The sequence below is a fragment of the Protopterus annectens genome, chromosome 6.part0, assembly GCF_019279795.1.
Source record: "Protopterus annectens isolate FY-2018-M chromosome 6.part0, PAN1.0, whole genome shotgun sequence".
In the NCBI taxonomy this organism is placed as follows: Eukaryota; Metazoa; Chordata; order Ceratodontiformes; family Protopteridae; genus Protopterus; species Protopterus annectens.
In genome coordinates this window covers 1,937,323,522-1,937,345,281 of record NC_056737.1, presented here as the reverse complement: position 1 = coordinate 1,937,345,281, position 21,760 = coordinate 1,937,323,522, and the positions used below count along the sequence as shown (strand labels likewise).

At 42.2% G+C, this 21,760-nt stretch overlaps 1 protein-coding gene across 4 annotated transcripts in view; it reads right to left on the bottom strand.

Annotated features, from left to right (window-relative positions):
* The window catches only part of NCKAP1 (NCK associated protein 1), a gene marked incomplete in the record, with an annotated part of 2,707,503 nt that overhangs the window by 790,771 nt on the left and 1,894,972 nt on the right, over positions 1–21,760 (bottom strand). For all 4 annotated transcript variants that reach the window (XM_044075245.1, XM_044075246.1, XM_044075247.1 and 1 more), the window contains 2 exon segments: positions 16,371–16,464; positions 21,179–21,276. In XM_044075245.1, coding sequence (XP_043931180.1) covers positions 16,371–16,464; positions 21,179–21,276 — 192 coding nt within the window.

Sequence of the window (21,760 nt, the reverse complement as noted above, 5' to 3'; positions counted from 1 at the left end):
ACTTTTCATAGAACTAATCAATAAGGACATAGGGAACCTCCAAACACTGGACCCATCTCAGTTTGGATTTGTCATGGGCTGATCATGCCTACTCAACATGATGGATTTTTTTGGAAAGGTCACCAAAGCAATAAATGAAGGTAAAATGGTATATACCACATACCTCAACCTAGCCATAGCTTTTGACACAATTCTCCACTTAGACATGGAGAAAAACTAAAGCTAGGAATTGCCCCTTTTAGTCACCTGATGGATTGCCAACTGACTTACAGATAGGACACAGAAAATCAAAATAGGGGGATGTTACCTCCACAGAGAGACCAATCACCAGTGGATTCCCCCAGGGTTCTGTGGGGGGGACCCCTCTGGCTTGGCATCTACTTTTCTGAAATAAAATCCAATACCAAAGGGCCATGCCTATCTAATTTTGCAGATGACTGCAAGCTAGGAGCAGTCACTGAATCCCCAAATGGCTATGGCATCCGGCAGTAATGTCTCTCCCAAATAAATAACTGATGTCAAAATCATGTACTGAAATTAAATGTCAAAACATGCATTACTGCATTGACAATACGGCTCTCAAAGTTGGTCCAGTTGGCATTTGGGAATTTCTGTAAATACTGATTTAATTTTTGGCCGTGTCTATTGCCATAAGAAAGTCCTTATATACTGCACAACCTATAATCAAAGGGACTGTGCCTAAATCTATGGATGTCACTGTCCCCCTTTAGACAGCCCTCAATAGTCCTGTTATTGAGTATAATTCCTCCTTTGGCATGCATCTGCCCAGACACATGCAACAAATGATACCTTACTGAAAGTATACAAGGCCTAAACAACATGTCCTATAAGGATCAACTTAACGCCCGGTTACTACTCAGTATCCTACATGCTGTGAACAGGTGATCTGTGTCTGGCATACAAAGCATCCTCTGACCTGGTATTGATGGATTTACTGCAAATCAGCAAGTCCAATAGAATCAGAAATACTTAGCCTAGGGATATAGACCTCTTCTGCAATACCAACACAGTGGTCTGGAGGGACAGGTATATCTTGCACAGGATACCGCTGCTCTAGAACAGACCTCCATCCACATTAAAGTTCAACCCTGTCCATATTCAAGCACAACTTGGATCTATGAATGGGAAAAAGAAAACTGTACTACTAATGGACAGAGGCAGCTCCTAGAAGTTTATTTCCATGCTTGAGTTCCCTCAATTTATCTCTGGTTTGATCCCAGTTATTCTCATTAGGGATAATACATAATTATATACCATGGAATGGCTAAGGCAAATCCCTAACCAAACAGGATAGGTTAATTTGTGCACAAAAGGAGAAATTGGCTAGGCTTATAACAGCCAAAGGCAACTAGTTTTGTACTTACAGTGCAATGAAAAAGTATTTTCCCCCTTTCTGATTTCTTATTTTTTTGCATGTTTGTCACACTTAAATGCTTCAGATCATAAAACAAATTTAAATATTAGATAAAGATAACCCAAGTAAATACAAAATGCAGTTCTGAAGTGATTTTATTTATTAAGGAAAAAACTATCCAAACCTACATGGCCCTATGTGAAAAAGTAATTGTTCCCCTTGTTAAATCATGAAGTAACTGTGGTTAATTACATTTTTGGGAAAGCGGAGTTCAACTTCGCTAGCCACACCCAGGCCTGATTACTGCCAGACCTGCTGAATCAAGAGATCACTTAAATAGAACCTGTCAAAGTAAAATAGTCCAAAAGATCCCAAAAAGGACGACATCATGTCGCGATCTAAAGAAATTCCAGAACAGATGAGTTCAGTTAAGGTCAGTGTTCACGTCTTAACCATAAGAAAGAGACTGGGCAAAAATGGCATGCATGGCAGAGTTCCAAGGCGAAAACCACTGCTGACCAAAAAGAACATAAAGGCTCGTCTCACTTTTGCCAAAAAACATCTTGATGATCCCCAGGACTTTTGGGAAAATATTCTGTGGACTGACGAAACAAAAGTTTTAACTTTTTGGGAGGTGTGCGTCCCGTTACATCTGGCATAAAAGTAACACAGCATTTCAGAAAAAGAACATCATGCCAACAGTCCAACATGGTGGTGGTAGTGTGATGGTCTGAGGCTGCTTTGCTGCTTCTAGACCTGGATGACTTGCTCTGATTGATGGAAAGTACAGTTGTGTACACTTACTATAAATGTAGATGTTTGAGTGTATTCACTGTTGCAGTCATCACCTGTGGGTTATCCCTGCTGTGGCAGCCCTCGGCAGGCCTGAATACCAAAGTCAAAGCTTTTCTTCGTCAGCCGCCGTCGCTTGCTGACTGACATCAGGTCGTCAGTGCTATAAAGCAAGGCAGCCGACGCCATTACATCAGTTTTTCTTGCCCTAACCAGTCAGAAGCCCAAGGAAATATGGTAAAGTGGTCCTGGTGGCTAAAAGCCACCGTAAGAAGCTTATGTCTCCCTAAGAAAAGAGGATATAAGGGGAAAGGAAGGAAGGAAAACAGGACTGCAACACCGAATACACTCGAACATCTACATTTACGTTAAATGTTGTTCCTTCAACCATGCTTGTTTCTTAATGACAGATCCTTACACTGCTGTCCTGCTTGAGGCTTCTAAGGCATCATCTCCACGGTGCAATGAGTGTTTGGCCACTTGACAAGTAGAGTGCAGTAAATCTAACTCTTTCGAAGTGGCACAGTCAGGAAAGGTTGAAATCTTCTGCTTTAATAGTTCCATAGTGTGTTGTTGCTATTTTTAACATATGGAACTGACAAGTTGAGTGCTCTGACAGCTAAGGTTGCAGAGGTGTATATTTTTTTACTCCATCTGTCCAGAGCTCTGGAATCCTTGTCAGAAGGAATAGGATTCTTAACAGAACTAGCCTTAGCTCCTTTAGGTCCCTGTGTAATGACCTCTGGGTCTGCAGCAGGATTTCTGTACAGGTATTTGTGAGAACCCAATACTCTGTAACACTGTCAGGTTTACTAGAAGCAGGTGGGAGGGCATCAGGTGTTAAGCTGGATTCATGAAGAACATCATCCACCACCTCTAAGATAGGGGGGATGGTCAAGGGTCTGTGCTAGGGCAGGTCTAGAAACTCTCAAGTCTTTTCTTAGACTGAGGGAAGGCCTGGGATTCACAGTGGAAGTGTTCCCTGAGGGTGTGAAGGGTTTCCCCAAAGGGGAAGGCAGAAGGAATGGATTCCTCTGTATCTGAATCCTCATAAGCAGTAAGAGGTCATTGTTCCTCTAGTATTTCTGGAGAAGGGTGTCTTTTCCTTTTAGAAGTTGTGGCCTGACTGCCCCTAATGAGGGAGAGAAGATCCTCTGTCATTTTAAGCATTTGGACTTGGGGTGGTGGAGCAGGAGCAAGATGGTGGCTACAGGTAGATTTTCTAGGAGTGGCCTTGCCTCTAGGCGTAAGAGTATCCATCAGTCTGAGAGAAACAGTAATCAGATAAGAAGGCGTTGTTTTTTGTCTAGATTCGGTAGTGCGAAAGGCCTCCTCAGAAGCCGGTGCCTGTGTTGCGCCTCTGGACTCAACCGAGGCAGAGACAACCAAAGGCTAGGACGACGAAGAAGATTTCTCCAGCATACAGTACTCCGAAAGGGTCTTGGTACAGGCCTGCGTAGATACTGTATCGGGCATCAGGGGCTTCAAAAGCACCTCACTGAATTCAGGAGAATTGACGACCTGCTTAGCGGTAGAGTCGTTGGAAGGCTTAGCCTTGTGTGGTCTGTCTCTATCTTTATCTCTACATATTTTTCGGAATGCCTATTGATTGCTGGCTGACTAACGCGGAATGTGAAGACGGAAGAAGAAAATACCTGTCTACAATAAGAGCTCTACAACGAATGGTTCTCGCGTTAAAGAGGGCACAAAATCAGCAATGGGTACGTTGTGGTCTGGGGCCTAAACAAGTGAAGCAGTATGAATGGAAGTCTCAGGTGGGATCTGCTTTCCACAGGCGAGACAATTGTTAACTTTTTCTGTCATTGGTTAGTGCAAGAAAAAAGATCCCCAACGGGGTACTTAGCATTAGACGTTTTCAGCTGTAATTCAAACTCTGGTAGTGACCGACCAGCACACTTGCAAACTGCTTTTGCTACGGGCTTCATGGCAAGAAAGACTGATGTAATGACATTGGCTGCCTTGCTTTATAGCACTGACGACCTGATGTCAGTCAACAAGCAACAGTGGCCGACGCAGAAAAATATTGACTCTGGTATTTGGGCCGGCCGAGGACTACCACAGAAAGGATAACTCACAGGTGATGACTGCAACAGTGAAACACGAAGAACATCCATGAATTCTGCTCTCTACCAAAAAATCCTGAAGGAGAATGTCAGGCCATCAGTTTGTGACCTCAAGCTGAAGCGCACTTGGGTTCTGCAGCAGGACAATGATCCAAAGCACACCAGCAAGTCCACCTCGGAATGGCTTAAAGAAAAAATCAAAATGAAGGTTTTGGAGTGGCCTAGTCAAAGTCAGGATTTGAATCCAATTGAGATGCTGTGGCATGACCTTAAAAAGGCAGTTTCATGCTCGGAAACCCTCCAATATGGCTGAATTAAAAAGTACAGTTTTGTACCTACCATAAATGTAGATGTTCGAAGATCCACATTGCTGCAGTCCTAATACTTTGGTAGTCCGCTGTCCCTCGGTCGGCCCGAATATCAGAGTATAAGGTTGACGTCGGTCAAGGCGCATTTGACTGACATCAGAACGTCAGGGTACAAATGCGCATGACCGACGTCATATCCTCAGTCTTTTCTTGCCCCAGATGTCAGAAGACCCTAAAAAGAAAGGTCAAAACCCATAGACAACAACTAAACAACCAACCAGCCTAATACCAAAAATATGTACAATATATACAATATATACAATATACCTCAGATGGATAACCCAACCCACACAACCACCTCAAACTACAGAGGGGAAGGAGGGAGGGTAAATTGGACTGCAGCAATGTGGATCTTCGAACATCTACATTTATGGTAGGTACAAAACTGTACTATGTTCTTCATCTCACATTGCTGCAGTCCTAACACTTGGGTAGAATCCCAAAGCAGAGGTAAGGGAGGATGGCTAAACTATAATGAAGCAGGAGCTGCCAAAATGCCCTGCAACACAGCAGTGGCAAAACCAGCCCTGGATTTAGAGTACAGTGGAAGGTGGTAATGCCTAGAGAAGGTATGCACTGAACTCCAAGTGGCTGCCTCCAAAATATCCTTAGTTGCCACCCCCCTCAAAAAGCTGTTGAAGTGGCAGTAGCCCTAGTGGAATGAGGCCTAATCCCAGCTGGAATCTCTTTGCCATGATGGGAATAACAGAAAGCAATGCAAAATCCAATCCACTTAGAAATAGTTTGTTTTGACACGGGCTTGCCCTGAGAGCACAAAGCAAAAGAAACTAATAACTGCTGAGATTGTCTGAACCCTTTAGTTCTGTCCAAATAATATCGCAACTGCCTGTGTACATCTAAAGTGTGCAAAATCTTTTCCCCTTTATTTTGGGGATTTGCATAAAAAGTAGGCAAATGAATAGTTTGGTTTAAAGCCACACTAGAAACCACTTTAGGCATAAAGGAAGGATTAGTACGTAAAGATACCCTATCCTTATGGAAAATTAAGAAAGGCTCAACTGCCATAAGGGCCTGCAATTCAGAAACCCTTCTTGCAGAGGTAATGGCCAACAAAAAGCAGTCTTCCATGACAAATATTTCAACTCAGCAGTAGCTGCAGGCTCAAAAGGTTGTAGAGTGAGTTTCTCCAACACAAAATTGAGATCCCAAGCAGGAGTAGGAGCCCTTCGTGGGGTCTTATATTCTTTGCCCCTCTAAGAAATTGCTTGAACAAAGGATGAGAAAACAATGGTGGGTCACAGTCGTAGTGAGCTGAAATTGCTGCAGCATGAATCTTAATAGAAGAGAAGGACAAACCTTTGTCTAACAACTCAGTAAGATATTGAAGAACCACACTTAAATCAGGCTCAGAAACATCCAAATCCTTAGCTGCACTCCAAAACAAAAATCTCTTCCATTTATCTGCGTACACTTTCCTTGTACTAGGCCTTCTAGCTTCCAAAATCACATTCAAAACTTGTTGTGGAAGTTGAGACCCTCTATGGTTTAAAACAGAATATGCCAGGCTGTTAGGTGAAGAGAGTGAAGTTTGACATTGAGCAAATGACTGTCCTCCTGAGACAACAGATGTGGAATCAAAGGCAAAGGCCATGGAGGCTTCCGTACTAGACTTCTCAGTAATGGGTACCAGTGCTGTCGAGGCCAATCTGGAGCTATCAAAATCATCCTTGGCTTGTCCTGTCTGACCTTCAGAAGTACCTTTGGGAGGAGAGGCAGAGGTGGAAAGGCATACACATGAAGATTTTTCCAACTGAAAGAAAGAACATCCACTTTCCAAGCTGTGGGATGAAACCTCTTTGTGCAAAACTTTGGCAGCTGGTGGTTTAGTGGAGAAGCGAACAGATCTATGTCTGGAGTTCCCCAGGACACTGTCAATTTCTGAAATACATGAAGATCCAGTTTCCACTGTGGGGATCCATGATTTGTCTGCTTAACACATCTGCTAAGGAGTTCTGTGCTCCCGGCAGAAACCTTGCCTGAAGATTTAGTTGTAAACTGAGAGCAGTCTCCCACAAAATCATTGCTTGCCTGCATAGAGGATAAGAATGTGTTCCCCATTGCTTGTTGATGTACCACATGACAGTTGTGTTGTCTGTTAGAATCAACACCTGCCCTGGAAGAAGTAAATCCTTGAAAGCTATTAACGCAAACTGGACTGCTAACATCTCCTTCAAGTTGATATGTAGATGCTGTAGTCTGACAGGCCACTTGTCTTGTATCCACTTTCCGTTTAGATGAGCTCCCCAAGCTTTGTCCGAGGCATCTGTTGTTAAAATTTGACTCGCCTCTGGCCGGGTCACAGAGAGTCCCTTGTTTAGGTGACATTCCTGAGCCCACCACAAAAATTCCTTTTGAATGCAAGGTATTATTTGAATGACAGTGTCCAGATCTTGGCAGTGCTGTGTCCATACATTTTTGAGATACCATTGCAACTTCCTCATATGCAGTTTGGCATTGGGAAGCACCAGAATACAAGATGCCATGAACCCTAAGGCTTGAAGGACTGCCCTTGCAGTCAGCCCGGACTGAAGAGATAGATGATGGAAGTAAAGGGAAAGATTCTTTTGTTTGTCCGGGGTTAGAAAGGCCATCTGGGATGCTGTATTCAGTCTTACACCCAGAAAGCACATGTCTTGAGAGGGTACTAGACTGGACTTTATTTCGTTCACAGAATACCCCAGGCATCTTAGCGCTGCTATCACATATTCCAAATGACGAAGAAGCTCGTCCCTTCCTTGAGCCAGAATCAGGCAATCGTCCAAATAAGGATAGATTTGTATTCCTTTCAGCCTGAAGAAAGCTATCACTGGAGCCAGAACTTTCGTAAATACTCTGGGCGCAGTAGATAAGCCAAAGGGCAATGCAGAGAACTGATAGTGAGAAGTCCCAGTCCGAAAACGCAGATACTTCCTGCAACTTAGCCTGATAGGAACATGAAGGTAAGCCTCCTTGAGATCCAAAGTTGCCATCCAGTGATCCTTGCCCAGCAGAGGTAAAAGCTGTTGTAACGTCAACATTTTGAACTTGGGAATGTCCAGATAAGTGTTGAGGATAGATAAATCCAAAATTGGTCTCCACGTGTTCCCCTTTTTTGGTACAAGGAACAGGCGAGAATAAAATCCTAGGCCCCTTTCTGGCATAGGAACCGGCTGTATGGCCCCTATTTGGAGTAGCAGAGAAATTTGCTTGTGAGCCTCTATTCTTTGTTGAGGAGGAATGTCTGGCATGCCTTTGAAAGGAGGCAAGGTATGGAAATAAAACCTGTAACCGTGATGTATGATATCCAATACCCATCTGTCTTGGGTAATCAAACTCCAATTTTCTTTGAAAAGTGCCAACCTTCCTCCCAAAGGTGCTGCCAGGCGAGAAGGTTCTGGCAGCTGAAAAGGTAGGTCATTGGGTCTGTTTACGAAAGGACTGACCCCTGCCCTCACCAAGACTGTGCAGGAGAACTCCTGTTCTAGGCCTGAAAGAGCCCTGACCTCTGCCCCTGCCACGCCTAGATCTACCCCTAGACTGGGAATCATAAGAAGGATACGTCCACCCCTTAGTAGGCCAATTTCTACTAAACTTTGGAGGCTGCACCTGCAAAAAATCTTTAACAGTCTGCATAGACTTAGCCTTGTCTTCCATTTTCTTTAAAACTGCCTCAACAGGAGAACCAAACAAGACATCAGATTGCAAAGGGGCATCCAAAATCCTAGTTTTAACATGGTCAGATAAATTTTGATCCCTCAGCCAGGCATGCCTGCGAAGAACTGACCCAGTGGCAGCCACCCTAGACGAGGCCTGTACAGCATCAAAACCACATTGCAAAGAATGCTTACCCACCTGTTCAGAAACATGCACTAAATCTTGTAACTCTTTACAATCAATACCTTCCACCAGAGCATCAACCTTAGATTTCAACTGTGAAAGGAGATAATTTTGATATTTCAACATGTGAAAAGTACAGTTTTGTACCTACCATAAATGTAGATGTTCGAGGATCCACATTGCTGCAGTCCTAACCATTGGGTAGTCCGCTGTCCAGTCGGCCCGAATACCAAAGTATATGGCTGACGTCGGTCAAGGCGCATTAGACTGATGTCAGGACGTCAGGGTACTAATGCGCATGACCGACGTCATATCCTCAGTCTTTTCTTGCCCCAGATGTCAGAAGACCCTAAAAAGACAAGGCCCAAACCAAAAAACCAAAAACCCTGCACCAAACATATATACAATATATACAAATTTACAAGAATATAGCCTAACCGACACCACCACCCCTAAACACAGAGGGGAAGGAGGGAGGGTAATTGGACTGCAGCAATGTGGATCCTCGAACATCTACATTTATGGTAGGTACAAAACTGTACTATGTTCTTCATTCCACATTGCTGCAGTCCTAACCATTGGGTAGAATCCCAAAGCAGAGGTAAGGGAGGCTGGCAAATCATAAGGAAGCAGGAGCTGTCAACATGCCTTGCAAAATAGCTGTGGCAAAACCAGCCCTAGATTTAGAGTAGAGAGGAAGGTGGTAATGCTTAGAGAAAGTAAGCACTGAACTCCAAGTAGCTGCCTCCAAAATATCCTTAGTTGCCACCCGCCTTAGAAATGCTGTAGAAGTGGCAGTAGCCCTAGTGGAATGAGGCCTAATCCCAGCTGGAATCTCCTTGCCATGATGGGAATAACAAAATGAAATGCAAAACCCAATCCACTTAGAAATAGTTTGCTTAGACACAGGCTTGCCCTGAGAACTCAAAGCAAAAGAAACAAACAACTGCTGAGACTGCCTGAAATCCTTAGTCCTGCTTAAATAATAACGTAACTGCCTATGTACATCCAAAGTGTGCAAAATCTTTTCTCCCTTATTTTGGGGATCTGCATAGAAAGTAGGCAAATGAATAGTTTGGTTTAAAGCCACACTAGAAACCACCTTAGGCATAAAGGAAGGATTAGTACGTAATGATACCCTATCCTTATGGAAAATCAGAAAGGGCTCTACTGCCATAAGGGCCTGCAACTCAGAAACCCTTCTTGCAGAAGTAATAGCCAACAAACAAGCAGTCTTCCATGACAAGTATTTCAATTCAGCAGTAGCCGCAGGCTCAAAAGGTTGTAGAGTAAGTTTTTCCAACACAAAATTGAGATCCCAAGCAGGAGTAGGAGCTCTACGTGGGGTCTTATATTCTTTGCCCCTCTAAGAAACTGCTTGAACAAAGGATGCGAAAACAATGGTGGGTCACAATCATAGTGAGCTGAAATTGCTGCAGCATGAATCTTAATGGAAGAGAAGGACAAACCTTTGTCCAATAACTCAGTAAGATATTGAAGAGCCACACTCAAATTAGGCTCAGAAATCTCCAAATTCTTTGCTGCACTCCAAAATAAAAATCTCTTCCATTTTTCTGCGTACACTTTCCTTGTACTAGGTCTTCTGGCTTCCATAATCACATTTAAAACTTGTTGAGGAAGTTGAGACCTGCTGTGCTTCAAAACAGAATATGCCAGGCTGTTAGATGAAGAGAGTGAAGTTTGACATTGAGCAGGTGACCGTCCTTCTGAGATAACAGGTGTGGAATCAAAGGTAAAGGCCAGGGAGGCTTCCTTACCAGACTCCTTAGTAGTGGGTACCAGTGTTGCCGAGGCCAATCTGGAGCTATTAAAATCATCCTTGGCTTGTCTTGTCTGACCTTTAGGAGCACCTTTGGGAGAAGAGGCAGAGGTGGAAAGGCATACACATGAAGATTTTTCCAACTGAAAGAAAGAGCATCCACTTTCCAAGCTGTGTGATGAAACCCCTTTGTGCAAAACTTTGGCAGCTGGTGGTTTAGTGGAGAAGCGAACAGATCTATGTCTGGAGTTCCCCATGACACTGTCAATTTCTGAAATACATGAAGATCCAGTTTCCACTGTGGGGATCCATGATTTGTCTGCTTAACACATCTGCTAAGGAGTTCTGTGCTCCCTGCAGAAACCTTGCCTGAAGAGTTAGTTGCAAGCTGAGCGCAGTCTCCCATAAAATCATTGCTTGCCTGCATAGAGGATAAGAACGTGTTCCCCCTGTTTGTTGATGTACCACATGACAGTTGTGTTGTCTGTTAGAATCAACACCTGCCCCGGAAGCAGCAACTCCTTGAAAGCCATTAATGCAAACTGGACTGCTAACATCTCCTTCATGTTGATATGTAGATGCAGTAGTCTGGCAGGCCACTTGTCTTGTATCCACTTTCCATTTAGATGAGCTCCCCAAGCAATGTCCGAGGCATCTGTCGTTAAGATCTGACTCGCCTCTGGCCGGGTCACAGAGAGTCCCTTGTTTAGGTGACATTCCTGAGCCCACCACAAAAATTCTTTTTGGATGCAAGGTATTATTTGAATGACAGTGTCCAAATCCTGGCAGTGCTGTGTCCATACATTTTTGAGATACCATTGCAGCTTCCTCATATGCAGTTTGGCATTGGGAAGCACCAGAATACAAGATGCCATGAACCCTAAGGCTTGAAGGACTGTCCTTGCAGTCAGCCCGGACTGAAGAGATACTTGGTGGAAATAACTGGAAAGATTCTTTTGTTTGTCCGGGGTTAAAAAGGCCATCTGGGCTGCTGTATTCAGTCTCACACCCAGAAAGCACATGTCTTGAGAGGGTACTAGACTGGACTTTATTTCGTTCACAGAATACCCTAGGCATCTTAGCACTGCTATGACATATTCCAAATGCTGTAGAAGGTCTTCCTTTTCTTGAGCCAGAATCAGGCAGTCGTCCAAGTAAGGATAGATTTGAATTCCTTTTAGCCTGAAGTAAGCTATCACTGGAGCCAGAACCTTTGTGAATACTCTGGGCAGTAGATAAGCCAAAGGGCAATGCAGAGAACTGATAATGAGAATTTCCAGCTCGAAAACGCAGATACTTTCTGCAACTTAGTCTTATAGGCACATGAAGGTAAGCTTCCTTGAGATCTAAAGTTACCATCCAGTGATCTTTGCCCAGCAGAGGTAAAAGCTGTTGTAACGTCAACATTTTGAACTTGGGAATGTCCAGATAAGTGTTGAGGGTAGATAAATCCAAAATTGGTCTCCACGTGTTCCCCTTCTTTGGTACTAGGAACAGGCGAGAATAAAATCCTAGGCCTCTTTCTGGTACAGGGACTGGCTGAATGGCCCCTATTTGGAGTAACAGAGAAATTTGCTTGTGAGCCTCTTTTCTTTGTGGAGGAGGAACGTCTGGCATGCCTTTGAAAGGGGCAAGGTATGGAAATAAAACCTGTAACCGTGGTGAATGATATCCAAAACCCATCTGTCTTGAGTAATTAAATCCCAATTTTCTTTGAAAAGAGACAGCCTTCCTCCCAAAGGAGCTGCCAGACGAGAATGTACTGGCAGCTGAAAAGGCAGGTCATTGGGTCTGTTTACGAAAGGACTGACCCCTGCCCTCACCAGAAGTCTGAGCAGGAGAACTCCCTGTTCTAGGCCTAAAAGAACCTTGAGCTCTGCCCCTACCCCGTCTAGACCTACCCCTAGACTGGGAATCATAAGCAGGATATGTCCATCCCTTAGTAGGCCAATTTCTGCTAAACTTTGGAGGTTGCACCTGCAAAAAATCTTTAACAGTCTGCATAGACTTAGCCTTGTCCTCCATTTTCTTTAAAACTGCTTCCACAGGCGAACCAAACAACACATCAGACTGTAAAGGAGCATCTAAAATCCTTGTCTTAACATGCTCAGCTAAATTCTGATCCCTCAACCAGGCGTGCCTGCGAAGAACAGAACCAGTGGCAGCCACCCTCGAGGAGGCCTGCACAGCATCAAAACCACATTGCAGAGAATGCTTACCCACTTGTTCAGACACATGAACTAAATCATGCAACTCTTTACATTCAATACCTTCCGCCAGAGCATCCACCTTAGATTTCAATTGTGTAAGGAGATAATTTTGATATTTTAGCATGTGAAACTGACAATTCAACGCCCTCATGGCTAAAGTGGAAGAAGTATACACTTTCTTTCCCCATCTATCCAAAGCCCTTGCCTCTTTATCAGTGGGAACAGGATTTTTAACAACAGAGGCCTTAACACCTTTAGGCCCCTGAGAAACAGTTTCCGGGTCTGCCCTAGGACTCTTAAAAAGATACTTATGAGCTTCCGGCACCCTATAGTACCTATCAGGTTTAACAGGGGCAGGAGGCAAAGAATCAGGGTTCAGGGAAGCCTCTGCAAAAACATCTTCCACCACATTCAACACAGGAGGTATAGCTAAGGGCCTATGCTGGGGTAAAAACAAGAATTCCCTAAGCCTCTTCCTGGAGTCAGAGAAATCTTGGCCTTCCCATTTAAAATGCTCCCTCATGGAATGCAGAGTCTCTGAAAATGAGAAATCCTCAGGAGGAGAAGCTGAAGGAGTGGAATCATCCACATCAGAATCAGAATAAGGAGGAAACTCCTGCACGTCTTCAACCAAGACTCAGAAGCCTCAGAACACTGTTCAAAACTCTCAAACTCAGGCTCCACCCTAGGCCTCTTATCAGGAGGGGGCATAGAACCTCTAATCATAGTAATCAAATCCTCTGCCATTTTAAGCATATGTTTCTTAGGCACAGAACCTGAAGTGCTAGGAGAAGCCCCCACTGAAGCTAAACTTGGCCTACCCCTCAAAGAAGTCTTGGAAACAGAAGGAGAGGCTCTAACCACCTTAGGAATAGAGGGAAGAACAGCTGCCTGAGAAGCTCCCTCAGCCTGGCCTACCTCCTGAGAGGGCACATCCTGTAACAGTAAAGTCTCTGCCTGAGACTCCAAAGAAACTCCTGGCAAAACCTCTGGCTCCACTGAGCCTTCTAAAGAACCGACGTCCGGGACTGCCGGTTCTTCAACTCTAGGCTTAGCTGCTTTGTCCTTGCGCTTTTGAAAGCGGCGCGGAGCATCCAACGGCATTTTATAGTTACAATGCTTCCCAAACACTAACCTGGCACAGTCTAACCTTCTCTTAATAGTGCGTTTGTTAAATCTAGCACAAGAGCGGCATCCAACAACGTCGTGCTCAGGCCCTAAGCAAGGTATACACAAAGTATGATAATCCCTATGAGGTATCTGTTTCCCACAAGAAATACAGTTATTCACTTTTTCTGACATCCGGTAAAATACTGAGGCAAGAAAAAAACAAAATGTTCCCCAACGGGGTACTTAGCCAACTTTGATTCGGTCTGAAACCCCGACTTCAGAAAATTTCAGAACGCCAACCTGCACTCGCAAAACTGCTTCTGCATCGGACCATGCGGCAAAAAAGACTGAGGATATGACGTCGGTCATGCGCATTAGTACCCTGACGTCCTGACATCAGTCTAATGCGCCTTGACCGACGTCAGCCATATACTTTGGTATTCGGGCCGACTGGACAGCGGACTACCCAATGGTTAGGACTGCAGCAATGTGGAATGAAGAACATCTGGCAATTCAAAGCTCTCATGGCTAGAGTGGAAGAAGTATAAACTTTCTTTCCCCATCTATCCAGGGCCCTGGCCTCTTTATCTGCAGGAACTGGATTCTTGACAACAGAAGCCTTAACACCCTTAGGCCCCTGGCTAACAGTTTCTGGGTCTGCCCTAGGACTAAAAGATACTTATGAGCTTCAGGCACCCTGTAATACCTATCTGGTTTAACAGGAGCAGGAGGCAAAGAATCAGGATTAAGAGAAGCCTCTGCAAACACATCTTCCACCACATTCAGAACAGGAGGTATAGCCAAAGGCCTATGCTGGGGTAAAAACAAAAATTCCCTAAGCCTTTTCCTGGAATCAGAGAAGTCCTGACCTTCCCATTTAAAATGCTCTCTCATGGAGTGAAGGGTCTCTGAAAAAGAAAAATCCTCAGGAGGAGAAGCAGAAGGAGTAGAATCATCCACATCAGAATCAGAATAATGAGAATACTCCTGCAAGTCTTCAGCCGAAGACTCAGACACATCCGAAGCCTGCTCATAATCCCCCAACACCGGTTCCATCCTAGGCCTCTTATCAGGAGGGGGCATAGAGCCTCTAATTAAAGTAATTAAATCTTCTGCCATTTTAAGCATGTGCTTTTTGGGCACAGAACCTGAAGAACTAGGAGTGACACCCACAGAAGCTAAACTAGACCTGCCTCTAGGAGAAGCCTTGGAAGCAGAAAGAGAGGGCCTAGACACCTTAGGAAGGGAGGGGAGTACAGTTATCTGCGAAGCCCCTACAGCCTGACCTGCCTCCTGGGAGGCCACATCCTGTAAAATCAAAGTTTCTCCCTGGGACTCCAGAGAGGCCTCCGTCGGAACCACCGGTTCCACTGACGCCTCTAAAGAACCGGCGTCCGGTTCGGGCGACTCCTCTAACCTAGGTTTAACTGCCTTGTCCTTGCGCTTCTTTGAGGAAGCCGGCGTCGGAGCATCCGACGGCATATTGTAATTGCACCGCTTCCCAAAGACCAACCTGGCACAATCCAACCTTCGCTTTATAGTGCGTTTATTGAACCTAGCACAAAAGCGACACCCAACAACGTCGTGCTCAGGTCCCAAACAAGGTATACACAAATTATGGTAATCCCTATGCGGTATCTGTTTCCCACAAGAAATACAGTTATTCACTTTTTCTGACATCCGGTAAACCACTGAGGCAAGATAAAACCAAAATATTCCCCAACGAGGTACTTAACCAACTCTGACTTCGGTCTGAAACTCCGAATTCGAAAAATTTCAGAACGCCGAACGGCACTTGCAACACTGCTTCTGCATCGGACCATGCGGCAAAAAAGACTGAGGATATGACGTCGGTCATGCGCATTTGTACCCTGACGTTCTGATGTCAGTCAAATGCGCCTTGACCGACATCAGCCTTATACTCTGATATTCGGGCCGACCGAGGGACAGCGGACTACCCAAGTGTTAGGACTGCAGCAATGTGAGATGAAGAACATCAATTCTGCAAAGAAGAGTGGGCCAAAATTCCTCAAAAGCGATGTGAAAGACTCAATGCCAGTTATCGCAAACACTTGATTGCAGTTGTTGCTGCTAAAGGTGGCACAACCAGTTATTAGATTTAGGGGGCAATTACTTTTTCACATAGGGCCATGTAGGTTTGGATAGTTTTTTCCCTTTAAATAAAATCATCACTTAAAAACTGCATTTTGTGTTTACTTGGGTTATCTTTGTCTAATATTTACATTCATTTGTTTGATGATCTGAAACATTTAAGTGTGACAAACATGTAAAAAATAAGAAATCAGGAAGGGGGCAAATACTTTTTCATTGCACTGTACCTATGAACCTATAAAAAGCTGAAAGCCTTACTCAGTGAAAGATTATGTCTGGGGCAGGCTAGACAGAAGACATTAGAGAACTCAGGGCAGGTCAGAGAGTGTGAGGGATAAAAGCCAGATGTCAAGAGAGAGCTCCAGCTGCGAACAGGAAGAAACAATTAAAAAAATTATATCCGTGATAAGCAATTTTCATTTAATTAGAAATATCTGGTTAAAAGCTTTATTGTTTTAAAATAAAATACACTAAATAAATTTAAATAACCTCACTCAAAATATGCCTAACAGCAATTCTGACTGAAAGTAAATGGTCACAGCACAGAAACTGTGGTCACATCTCTTGTGAGAAAGAAATACCTATTGTGTCCACTTACCAACTACCCACATACATCATGGACATTTGTTCTTTCAAAAGTAAAAAGCCATTAAGCAGCCTCATGAACAATTAATTATAAACAATACTCTGCTTAATACTCACATGTTAATCTTTTAAAAAGAGATGCCATTTGGTCAGGTTTGTCAAAGCTGGTCCTCATCTGTGTTAACACTTCAACATTCTCCACCACAAGTTTCTGCAAAATGACAAGACCATGAATTAGATTAACCCTTACAGCTAGAATAAGGTAGGCAGGCTTAAAAGAGAGCTGCCTTGGCAAACAAGAGTAAAAGGGTCCTACCTGCACGCTGAAGTTACTGCATAATTAAACAAATACAGCTATGGCCAATGTGGCTCTCAATCACTGCAAGAATAGTAACTGTAATTCTAACAACATATATGGACAACTGCAGAACAGATGCAAGCAAAATAACTAATTAGCTACAGATTTTTCAGAAATTCATTTATTCTACTGAACAGTTTAGTCTATAGGATTATGGTGATAAATTGTGAAAAAGAATTCTCTTATACTCCATGATTTCAGTGTCTACCTGCCTACTGCAAAATTCTAAACAAGTCACTCAACTACACAGTGCTTCAGTTTGAAACTAAATACCAAAATATGCACTATTGTATGAAATTCATTACACTGAAACAAAACAAAAAATGCATTATTGTATCCTTTGGGAAGTCATCTCTCATGGGGAGCTACCACATTGACAATATGCTCCTAAGAGTTAACCCAGTTAAGGTTTAGGAGCTTACGTGGACAGTGACTTAACTTTAGATCGTGTCCATCCAGTATCATAGAAAAGTGCTTTGACACTGTAAAGCTTATAAACAAAGAGATTGTGTCTAGATTTAGAGATATTACTGTCACACTTTACTCAGCCCCCATTATGCCAATCATTGAATACAATCCCTCCTTTGGCATGCATCTTTCCAGACCCATGCAACAACCAGAATGTCCACAGAGGTACCTTACACTAAAGGGATACAAGGCCTAAACAACATGTCCTACATGGACAGATTAAAAGCTCTGTCACTATACTCCGTTTCCTATCTACTGTTAACAGGTGACCTGTGTCTGGCATAAATGGCATCCTCCTCCCCATTACTGATGTACCTATTGCACGTTAGTAAGTCAAACGATAAAAGAAATACTCAGTCTAGGGATATAATACTCTAACATCAACAGAATGGTTTGGAGGGACATGTACATTTCCCACAGGACACTGCTACTCTGGAATAGAGTCCCCAACCAAGTAAAACAAAGCTTATCCCTTCCATATTCAAGCGCAGCTTGCAACTACAGATGGGAAACAGAAAATTTACACAAGGACTGCGCGAGTACTACTATTGGACAGAGTCCGCTTCTAAATGCTGGGTCCTCTCAAATTACCTATGGCAAGATCACAGTTATTCCCACTAGAGGTAATATATAGCTATAGGATGGGTAAGGCCAATCTAACACCAAACAGGATGGATTAATTCAAGAACCAAAAGGGAAACTGGCTAGACTTAAAATGACCCGCAAGGGCACCTAGCCCAGTACTTACTTAATAACCTATTTTAAAGTGAAAGCACTGCATATGCATGTACAGAAATCAAGTTAGTTTCCAATGAGATCAAAATCTGAAAGATCACCTAACAATGCTGAAATGCAAAAGACATCCTCTCTAGGGACACTTGCACAATGATTTTTTAACTGTATATGACCACTTTTAGAAAGTTATACAGAGGCTTTTCTGTCAAAGAACAGGACTGCCTCCTCTGGCAGGTATTAACAGTAAGACAAACAATGGAGTGCTGATTTATTATTTATTTATTTACTTTTTGCCAAGACTGATGCTGTTATACACCTAAAAACAAATGCAGAAAAAATAATATTGTTTAATTCATAAAAACAAATGAAGAAAAATGTGTTATTTCACATTCAGTTTTTTTCTATAAGGACTATCACGGACAGGATCAGCACTGTTGCAACAGTGAAGAATAACAAAATCTTAATGGTACTAAATACAAAAAATTCAACTCAGCACTAAAGTTGAGCTACCTGGCTGTTTAAGCAATGTTAAACTCAGTTTAGGGATAGACACAGTGAAATGAGGATTCCCAGTTTGATTTATGCAATTAGTACAAAATATTTCTGCCACCGTCAATGATATTAAAAATAATGCTGAAGTGTGGACTAAATTAACAAGAAAAGAAATGCCTAAGCAAAATGCAGCTTCCTTCTGGTAATAAAACTGGCACATAGTCTGCTTACTGATAAAACTGCCTTCATATACTGGAGTAGCACCTTATATAGGTTTAGAGATAGACACAGTGAATGAGGATTCACAGTCTGATCTATGCAATTATATTACAAAGAATTTCTGCCAGCACCCATGATATTAAAAATAATGCTGAAGTGTAGACTAAATTAAGACAAGAAATGCCTAAGCAAAATGCAGCTTCCTTCTAGTAATAAATTTGGCACATAGTCCGCTTACTGTAAACTGCTTTCATACACTGGAGTAGCACCTTATTTATATAGACATAAAGCTTACTTTACAGCAAACCAAAAAAATGAACAAATAAAATCATTTCAAGCATCAAATAAGAAACAGAGAGAATTTACTTTGGTTAAATACACTTATCCTACCAATATCCCAAGACAGACTGCATCTGGGTTCCTCTCCCACACCTCCTACTTTTTCTGATCTGCACTAGCTAAAGTAGTGGCTTCATATCCTTCCAGAGTTCACCAATGAAGGCTAGTGCCAGTACAAGTTGGCACAGGCCTGTACATGGGTATCTCTTAAAAGCTGAGTTTTTGAACACTTATACTAGTTGTTTGACTCCCTTCCTTTCTGACCAGGATGGGTGCAGCAGGCAAACATAAATGTTGAAAACACTTGTAAACATGTTGCTGACAGAGTGAAAAGAAAGAAGCATTGCATACCTTACAAATACTCTCTGATTACTTGTGTTACAGTGCAACCCATACTATATTTTTGTTTAAATATTCAGTTCACTGTCACCTTCCTAAGCTGTATGCAACCGTGCTGTCTTCTTGCTATTTGCTGTATTATACTGCTCTAGTGAGCCTGGATTGTGGCTGACAAGGGTAAACAGAGCAGCCCTCCAACCCAGTAACCAAATAACATCTCTCTGGAAGCATCCAGACTGGAAACTTATTCTGCCCAAAAGCACAGCTTGGATGAGGTGCAAGTAGTAAAAGAAAATGTTACAGGACTATACTGCAAGAAACTGTAAAGGATGGGACAAGGCCAAGGCATTTGTAGTCAATTACTCCAATCTTTTCAACATAAAATAAATAAATAACGCACTGGAAGGAAAAACATGAAATCCATATATTAATTGCATACAAAGATAAAGCATTTAATAAATCTGATTTCAAAGTAATCTGCCCAAAGATTATAAAACATTGGCCCAAATCATGCAAAGCTTAATCCAGTAATTACCTGCATGTGGAAGGAAAAGCAGAATAAGGATGAACAGATTCTTGTATTAAGTAAGTGTTAAGTACCCAGAATCCTGCATTATTTAACCATAAATCAACAACCAACATTTGGAAACCACACAGTTTCAACACAACTACTCTAGCCAGTACAGACATTTACATTAACTGAATATATACTGACTAGAAATACATCTGCTCAAATACCCAGTGTTTTACTGAAGATATACAAGACTAAGTAAATTTAAACTTTGCAGAAAGATTTTACGTATAAATAATATATTCATTACTTTGCATGTAGTTTATTGGCAAAGCAGTTCTGGAAATCAGCAGTGAGAAAATAAGATGAAATGTATAAAATGTTAATTATATAATCTGCATGAAATTCAATCATTGTTTTGGACTCATGTTACTTGTTATATGACAAATAAAATAGATCGTTAAATGTCTTTATGTTACGACTTGGCAGGATGACTGCAGCAGGCACGCACACTAGTTTCTACTTAGTACTCACTAAACACACGTAGCTGTCTTAAAATTAATTAGGCCAAAACAAGGGCACACAAGTCATCAGTGACCAGAAATTGAATTTATAGAATTTCACTTAAGCAAACACTGCCAATCAGATTTACAAATTTCCAAAATGCTACAATAAGCACTTTGTTATGCGAGAAGGCAACTTAAAAAAAAAACATCTGCAAAACTATTTCCTATGGGAATGACAACACTGTAGAACTTGGGGGTAATATTTATTTATTTGCAGACATCTGATTGGCGGGAAAGTCCAACTGGGTACCTGCCCATTTTCAGTAAAGGCCCAAGGAGAAAATTTTTGAAGTTTTACAAAAACATTTTATTTGAAAATAATACAAAAATATCTACAGTTTAAATAATTATACCAAATTAGACAATGTAAAAACATTGGTTAAGAATATATACAACTTACATGAAAATGATTTAATATTTAGAGAAACTGTAGCCGTTTATACAGAAATAAAAAATAAGTTAGTATAATACAAACAGGAACTGCAATATAAAGTGAGAGAAAAAAACAGGGTTATGGCATACTTAGACAGTCGGGGGACAGAAACTGACTAAAGTCATTCAGAATGGTTTTAATCAACTGGAGGGAGGGTAGTGAACTGATGGATACAGGTAAAGAGCTCGAGGGCTTAGCAACATGGTATAAGTATGGACCACACCCAGTTGTTTTGATAGGCTTGTGGAAGAGAGGGGTTTTTGGTCACTGCATCATGACAGAATGGGAACATAGTTGTGTGGAACGGTACTTAGTGCTGATGAATGCTGGATCACTTTATAATTCTACAATAAGCAGCAGATGTGCCTATGCTTAGGTACAGGTCAGGCTAAAAGAAAAGATGATCACTTTTATAATCCTCCACTCTTTCAAGAATTTCAGAATATTTTAAGCAGACTATATTACCTTTAGTTCAGCCACCTGTGAAGAGATGTGCCACATAAGACTTTCACTGAGGAACTTCATACCATAAGGTCCCAAGAGCTCTGAAAGTGCCCTCATTTCTGTAAAAATGAAAGAAAAACTGAGTGACTGCTGTTCAGCTTTCTACTAATAATTTTTGAAGTTTACAATGTCAATGATACCCAAAGAGTATCAGCACAATGAAACCAGTTACAGAGCAAGAAGCACAAACAACTCTCTGCGAGCAGGCAGTGAAAAACTTTTAATTTCCTGTCCTGTCCTCAATACACAAACTTCACAACTGAAGATTTATGATCAGAATAAAACCATACATATAAACAAAACAATTGCTCTGAAGCAACTACTTCACTATGGAGGAATGTACAGCATTGTCAGCATACTCAATGTATTATTCATAAATGCTCACCCAGGAAGCTAACTGCTGCATCACCATTCATACTGAACTGAAAATGCTCTGCAGGCAGACAATCAATCATCTGGCCTGATTCTCAGAGGGTTGAACACCCTTGAACAAGGCTAGGGCTCTCCCCATGATGTGGACTTCTGTAAGACATATTATAAAAG